The sequence below is a fragment of the Mercurialis annua genome, linkage group LG1-X (assembly GCF_937616625.2).
Source record: "Mercurialis annua linkage group LG1-X, ddMerAnnu1.2, whole genome shotgun sequence".
Taxonomy (NCBI): domain Eukaryota; kingdom Viridiplantae; phylum Streptophyta; class Magnoliopsida; order Malpighiales; family Euphorbiaceae; genus Mercurialis; species Mercurialis annua.
In genome coordinates this window covers 51,229,355-51,237,652 of record NC_065570.1, presented here as the reverse complement: position 1 = coordinate 51,237,652, position 8,298 = coordinate 51,229,355, and the positions used below count along the sequence as shown (strand labels likewise).

At 26.2% G+C, this 8,298-nt stretch overlaps 1 protein-coding gene across 1 annotated transcript; it reads right to left on the bottom strand.

Moving 5' to 3' along the window:
- Positions 1-243: 243 nt before the first annotated feature.
- On the bottom strand, positions 244-7,995 carry LOC126665953 (MLO-like protein 3). The gene is made up of 15 exons (XM_050358896.2): positions 7,704-7,995; positions 7,338-7,395; positions 5,783-5,973; positions 5,516-5,632; positions 4,516-4,576; positions 3,801-3,889; positions 3,321-3,395; positions 3,141-3,232; positions 2,975-3,024; positions 2,838-2,878; positions 2,434-2,607; positions 2,257-2,292; positions 1,552-1,619; positions 1,368-1,428; positions 244-918 (listed from the first exon to the last, which is right to left on the bottom strand). The coding sequence occupies exons 1-15, from the start codon at positions 7,845-7,847 to the stop codon at positions 619-621; spliced, it is 1,557 nt and encodes a 518-aa protein (XP_050214853.1). The 5' UTR covers positions 7,848-7,995; the 3' UTR covers positions 244-618.
- Between the last annotated feature and the right edge of the window lie 303 nt (positions 7,996-8,298).

The following is an 8,298-nucleotide window of genomic DNA, read 5'->3' as shown; positions in this document are numbered from 1 at the left end:
GAGGGTTGAAGTGAACCCCCCCAGGAGGGGCGAAGAAGGGTCGACTGAATCTTCTTGACTCCCTCTAATCCGGTCCTGATCAAATGTTTTTGCCGTTACCCCAGCTCAACTCTTCTTTTATCTATATCAATTTCTTCTCGAGTTTCTTTCTACTACACTTGTAAAAAATTTAAACAATAAAACATTTTTTTATGAATACAATAAAACACTATTATTAATATAGAGGAGTTTCTTTGTACTGCATTTGTAATTGACAATAAAAGATTATCATTAATATGGAGAAATCATATAATACAACCAAATGAATAATAGTAAAAGTTTTTACTATATGTAGCCTATAACTATACAAAACTCATTTCAAAATATGAATATACATTATAAACAAAAAATACTAAATTACTGGAAAATGGTATTTTAATTTGGTGATTTGCACGAGTACTCTAATTTAATTTTCTAAACATTCTCTATATTCTTAGTCTTGGTCATCGCAGGCTCGAGCATGCATTATGAAACTAAGATACGTAGCAGTCTAGCAGACCGCCATCCATCCGATTATCCCCTATCATTTCGGCAATACTTTTTTCTTCTAATCATCTCATGCCGTTTTTTTTCTTTCAGTCACGAACTATTTTCGACCACATCATTTCGAACAACGTGTTGGTCAATTTCTTGGCGATGTTCAACTATTTCAAATTGAGTTGGGAAGCTTGAAGTTTCAGAGAAAGTTGGTGATCTAATATAAGAAGATAATCTTGGAGAATTGGTTCGGTCTGGGGATTCCATTGTCCTACTGGTGATTGATTTTGGAGATGCAACAGATTCTTTGTTTTTTCTTTTTTGCTTCACTTGTGCATGCCATTGCTTTATTACATTTGCTGTTTCGTCCTCTAATATTGCCCTCTTGTACTGTGATCCCATCTGTATGTGAAACAAATATAACATTCTCATTGTTCCTCAATTCATGAATATAGATATATAAAATTTTCTGGCCATCTTTTAGGATGAATTATAAAAACAATATATGAACTTTCATTGTGTTTTATAATTATAAAAAAAACTTTAAATTTGACAAATCAGTTACATATTTTCATTTTTTGATAAATTTGAATACCGGTTTATATTGAAAATATGCTAATTATGTGGCTGTCAGATCAATGTATATATTCTCATGTCCATACTAGCGTTAAAAAATGTGTTGTTGGTTACTATTGTGTCAAATTTTGAAGTTCATATTTATTTGTGATCACACTAAAATTTATGATTTATTTTGCATTTAACCCCTTTTTATTGGAGTAATACTTTATGCTCAAGAAATAATCACATATAACTTTCAAATAGAGGCAAATTTCCACTAAAAGAACACTTGCCTGAGTTACTAAAGCATATAAAGGAAGAGTAATGTAGCTGCATAATATTTGAACGGTCACCCTACAAAGATTAGCCATCACAATATTCATTAATCATAAAATCAACCAGTAATATCAAATTTTATATTTGTGTGTATGTGTATATATACACACAAAATTAAATTAGAATATTAGTGAAACTTACGCTAACACCACCCTAACAACGACGATTTCAACATGTTCATGGTAGCAAGATGATATCCCGTATTGAAACTGAGAGGGGAAAACACAACGAAATTATGATAAAAATGATAATTATGCATGATTAAAATAAATAGATAAAATGAAATAATTAATATATCTAAATCAAATTATGATAAAATAGATTAATATATCCCGTATAAAATATTATATGACTTTGATCTAATAATTTTATGATCTATATCAATTATAAATGACAAAATGTTTAAGGATTGACTAAACTATCAAAAAAATAAATTGTTCATAATATTTTTTTTATAATTATAGATATTTTTATTGAATAAAAGGTCATTCCGGTTTCTAAACTTGTAACTCGGGATTAAATAACTAACTTTCATCTATTTTGATTAATTAAGGATAATTTTTTTATTTTTTAGACCACATAAGGAACATTCTCTATTTATATGTCAATTAAGGATAAAATTGGATCATTTCAATCTTTGAACTTGTTCATTTTGTACAATTTTACCTTACTTGACCTTAAAATAGAAAATATTATTTTTAATTGATCAAAATAATTGAGAGTGTGTTATCTGATCTCATATCACAAGTTCATTTATCAGATTGACCTTTTGCTATAAATTTATTATTTTACTTTAATACATTATAGGCTATTTGATAGAATTAAAGATAAAAAGGGAATTCATACCGTAACCCAAACAAAAAATGCAACCTCAAACGCATTCTGAAAAATACGAGAAGTTAATTAATCGATTCGATTAGATAAATTCAATCCCAGTGTTTCAAATTTCAACTTTGCATTTCTAATTGAATGGAATAAAATAATAATAATAGATTAGGATGTGATTAAGGAGAGATTAATTACCACAAACAAAGTATAGTGTAGAAGTGTCAAGACATATCTAGGATGATGGAACCAAAATAGATTGTCATTTGGTTGGACCAATATTGCTCCTTTTATTACATTATTCTGATCCTTGAGTTGCAATGCCATTTTTGCCACAACTACTTCTAGTTTTGTTCCAAGAACTAGCACTATCTACAACCATAATCAAATTCCATGTTAATTGTATTTAAAAAATAAAGAATATATTAAATACTATATAATACGGAAACAGAAATGCTGAAATAGAAAACAACAAAATAATTTTTTTAAATAAAAAAATATATGATAATTATAGAGTTTTGAAGTTTTATAAAGGTTTTTAAGTAAAATTATTTAAGACAATAAATAAAAATGAGAGAAGAAATTAAGTTTTGAGAGCGTACAATGAGAGGGAGAAATGATACCCAAAGATACACATGCCAACCTGTTTAAATTTAAATTGGGGTACACAAACAGTTAATTTTTTTATTTTTTTTTCTCTTGTAAAGATGAAACAGTTAAATAATTACTAATTACTCACCATGCACATCCACAAGCATGAAGACGACAACCAAAAACCACATGAGAGGACTGAATTGAAAAGAAATATGAAAAATTCAGTACTACTATGCTATTCGGGAAAACTATAAAAATATGTATTTTACCTTTTATAAAACTAAAGCATGAAATAAACGTAAATTTGAAACCTGATGCCGACAACAACTTTGAAATCATCCTCTAGAGATCGCTGTATATACTTTTGGAAATTGAAAGAATTGTTGTTGTTGGATAAATGAGCCTGTCAAATATTACTATTAGTGACCAACTTTATTGAATTAGTGACACCTATAATATAGACTACAGTATCTACATAAAGAAACACTCACGGAGATGAAGCCGTGGCGGAGGGTGAGATAGTCAACTTTGGCGACGGAGCTGAAGAATTGACGGAAAAAGCATTTCTATACGACACATCGTTCGCCAAAATAAGACAACAGAAGCAATTTAGTTATTTTTTTTTTTTTTTTATGAATAGCAATTTAGTTAATTAACCGATTAAACTCACAATATTGGAAACTAAAATGTATTTATCTACCACTACTATAATTCATTTGCTTGATTGTAAAAATTCTAAAGCTTTGTCAATTTGACAACTTTTATTTAATATATCCACCACTCGTTTAGAGCTGAAATGCTGTTATCTTACTTAACGTGTATAATATTAAGGCAGATTAGCTACAATTTGAAAAAATAATTTGACAAAATTTTAAAATGTTGCAGATTCAAAAAATAGAGTAATATATTTAAAACAAATTATAATTATGGTTAGATAATTATATTTTGCCTTAAAAGAACGTGGAACTTACAATCCAAAGTTGGACAGATGTTGTTGTGCAAGAATTCATGTGTCTGCGACCAAATGTGGTTTGTCTTGTGAATCTAAATCGATTTGGATCTGCAAAATTATACTACCAACTTATTGAATGCGTATGGATATCGTGATAATGAACAATAATATATCCCCTCTAAATTCTAATTAAATCTTTAATCCTTTTAGTACAATAAATTGGGAATTTTTGTTATAGTACGAATCAAGCTTTTATATCTCTATTATTTTATATTTTAGCTCAATCTCTTAAAAATACCACATTTTTTGACATTTTTTTGGTTTATGGCGAGCTTTTTTAAACGTTAATTATAAATACCACATGGAACTTTTTAATTATAGCCTACTTGGTACTTCGTAAAAAAAAAACTTTTTTATTATTTATTTATTTATTTATTTAAAGCCCAAATTTGTCCCTTTTTATTCAATTTTTTTATTAAAACTATATTACAATCAAAAAAAATTAAACAATGAGTAGTTGGCTACAAGTACAAATCAAAACATGCTAAAATCGACGTTTTTAAAAGATTGAACTATAAAAAAAATCATAAGTGATTAAACCTTATATTTTACCATTTAAACGAGTAAATTTAGTTAATTAGATCCACTAGAGTTTGAACTCAAAATCTAATCATTTTCTTTTTTAACTCTAATTTCGCTATATATTTTTGGACGTAAAATATTTAAAATTTTACCAGTAGCAACTTGATATTCTGTTGTTTGAGTCTCATTCTCCCAAGTTCGCCAACGCTTCATCTAAATCATAAATAAAGTTGGATGATAAATCATGATTATAAATATAATAGTGTTAAGTTCACAATATTTATTGTAATGACCAATTAATACAAATTGATTTTTCCGGATTTATCGATTTTGATTAATTAATTTATTTATTTTTATCAATTGGCCCTACAATTTGTTTCCATATTAATTAATTTGGACTAATTGGTCAAAATTGATAAATTCAAAAGGTTACTATATCCTCATGTTTTTTTTGGAATTAATTGAATATAGTTGTAATATATTGGACAAATTGATATTTAAGTAAACAAACTAATAAGAAAAAGAGCAACTAATAAAAAAATTGCATTTAATTCTTTTAAATTAAGATTAAAAATAAAAATACCCCACCTTATCAACTTTTTTTGTTCATATTCCAAACTTTCAAAATCTTCAATTGTACGTTATTTTCTAATTTTCAGTTTAAATTTTATTTATTTTTAAAATTGAAATTTTTTTACTTAAAAAATATTCAAATATATCCTCCATATTTGGCACATAATTTAAATTTTAAATACTTTTTATAATATTAAGGATTTATTTAGATGTGCCAAATATGAAGGATATGTGAAACTTTTTCAAAGAAAAAAACCTCCAATTTTAAAAAAGCTGTTGACATTAAAAATTAAAAAAATATGATAAAATTTGATGATTTTAAAATTTAGAACATAGATGAGAAAAGGTGAGATATTTTATTATGATTAGAGCTCTAAACTATACACATAATAGTATGTACATTAAAGAAAACTCTAATAAAAAAATTGTTGACACTGGAAAAATGAGAAGTGTGTTAAAAGTGAAGATTCTAAATGGTTCAAATATAAATATAATAAGTCAAAATATATGTTTATATGATTAAACCTCTAAATTATACACATAATATAGACTATATAGGATTTAGGATTTATATAATACCTTTGCCCTACCCAAGGCCATTGTGAGAAGACTATAGACAATTTGCATGATTGCCAATCCAAAAATGAAGTAACTCAGCTGATTTAATCCATCTTGTGAAATAAGAGATGTCATTCCCTGAAATTTAGCCATAATATATACTGTAAAATAAAGTAACAAATTCATTATTCATTTTCTCTATAATTTCTTTGGTACCGCCTAATTCGGATTCGAGCCGGAAATATATAATTTATTAATACAATAATTAAAAGAGTGATACAAATCTACCTTTGAAGAACAATAATCTGCAGTTGTGGCCTCAGCTGCCAGAATCCTTTCTTGTAATGTTTTGGTAGTTTTAGTCATAGTGACGTGGCATGGCAACATTTTGAGAGCTAAACTGTTGGGAATGCAGATTTTGATAATATATTTTTGAGTTACTGTTAAAATTAGAGACATGAATCCCAGCACCATAAGCCCTGCAATCATCAATATCAAACAATTTTCTTCATAACTCATACTATTATTAATGCACCAAAATTAAATCAAATCTTAAGCATATATTTTTATTTTAGGTTTGATGGTCTAAATAAATGTAACTTTTTTCGCCTTTTAATCTATTTTTTATTATTTTGATAATTTTATCAAATTTTTAAAAATTGACAGTAATTTAATCTAGTCTGATTTCACTAACTATTTAATTTTACATGTATTTTAGTATTTTCAATGATGAATTAAGACAATTAATATAAGTAACTTTTTTTTTGAAAGTTTAGTTAATTTTTTTTGTGGTTTTGTACATATAACTTTTAAAAATTAATTTTCAATACATCAAACCAATTAAATAATTTTTAATATTATATTACAGTCTGCGTCAAGAATTAAACCGTTATAATTGAGCTAAAATTATTGTAATTAATTTTTTTGATTAGAATTGTTAGAAAATAAAAAAAAAAACAAATTATTTCAGTTCTCCGCATATATTATAATTCACACTTTCGTCCTCCTTATTTAAAAAGCAAATGATATAATCTTTTGCTATTAGTTTCGTTAGTTTTTTAATCCTTACGTTCAGTTTTGGGTTAGTCAATTAAGTCAAATCAGGTAGCTAAAGAAAACAAAGTTCAATTTTATTTTTAAACTTATATTTTTTAATATGCATGAATAAAATTATATTATTATAAAATTTGATGACTTATTGACTTCAATTTGTTTTGAGAAAACTGTATTTTTAGTTTTGCAAACTAAATGAAGTAAGAAAATTGAAAAAAAATCTCTCAAGAAAAAAGAAAATTAAAAAATTAAGATAAATTTAAATAATCTAAATATAATAAAGTAAATTTAAATAAATTAGATTTATTAAATCACTGAAGATTATAAAAATATAATTTTTATTTATATTTGTGTCAAAAATAATTTTAAGAACTAAATTGAAATTTAATTTTTTTGTTAAGACTAACATCAAAAATAAATAAAAGAACTAAAATATTAATAAAAATAAAAATGAAAAATCATATCGTTTGATTTTTAAATATAAAAGAATAAAAATGTGACTTATGACATATTTGAGGGGCTTAGAGTAATTTACTCTAAAATATTTAAATTTTATTAAGAATTTAATTTTGATAATTATCTTATTTTTTTAATTTTTAAATACCCAAAAGACTTTAATTTATGAAGATGAATTTCTCACTTTTGATATCACAAAATTACGGGAAAATATTTTATATGACACTTATATCTGTCTACGAAAGATAAAAAATCATATACACCAACTAAAAAAAGTTTATCTTTCATAAAAGAAAGTTTAATTATTGCAAAACATCTTAAATTCGCGGTTCACCTGACTTGAGCTTCTCCACAGCTTCATAAAGGGCATTCTTTCTACGTTTTTTGAGCCACTAGACAAACAATTTTCAAGCCAACTCAATTAATGGGTTAGAAAAAAAAAGACAAAGAATAGTCTATTAGTTGACAATTCTTTTAAGCTATAAACTTAATAATTATATTTTTCTAACTATGATAAAATTAATAAATGAGATTAAATTCAATATTTACTTTTTAAATTTGGCTAATATTATTGACATTACAATTTTTAGTAGAATCTGAAAAAAAAGATAGATGACAATTCGAAGTTTGGAGTTTGAGCTATTAGATCTTCAAAGAAAGCAATCTAAATTCAGAATTATTGCGTATAATTATAACTTACATGGCTAAGGAGATGAATCAAGTGTTCCATACACAAAGAGACGGAGATGAAAATGAAGCAAACCGTCGCCAAAGCCCAAGTCGGTGTTTCTTGAAGTGTCCGTCCGGCGGAAGTAGCCGCTGCTGCTCCGCCACCACCTGCCATTTCTTTGGAGAGCTGTAGAGATTTACTTTTTTTCTTCTATATACTAAATTAAGGAATCAGTAGACGTAGTTGAAATATTAAAGAATCAGCTGACTAACATGAAAACGATAAAATATAAGTGTAAAGAATAAAATAGAAAGTATATGAAATATTCAAATCTTGCATGATTCTCTGGTGAAGGTCATATCTACCATTTTTTATTACTTTGACTAGGTAAGCATAAACTTATAGGAGCAATATTAATAAAGCAAAAATTATTGGGAAAATTGCAAAAATGGTCTAAAATCTGTCAAGTCTTTCATTTATACATATATTTTTTTATTTTATTTTATAGGCTTCTTTTTTTTAACATATACTTAACTTTTTCTATTTTCTATGTTGTATATTTTTTTTTTATAATTTAAAGAGGGGAAGTGCTCGTGTGAGGGATTGAACCCACAATTTTGACAGT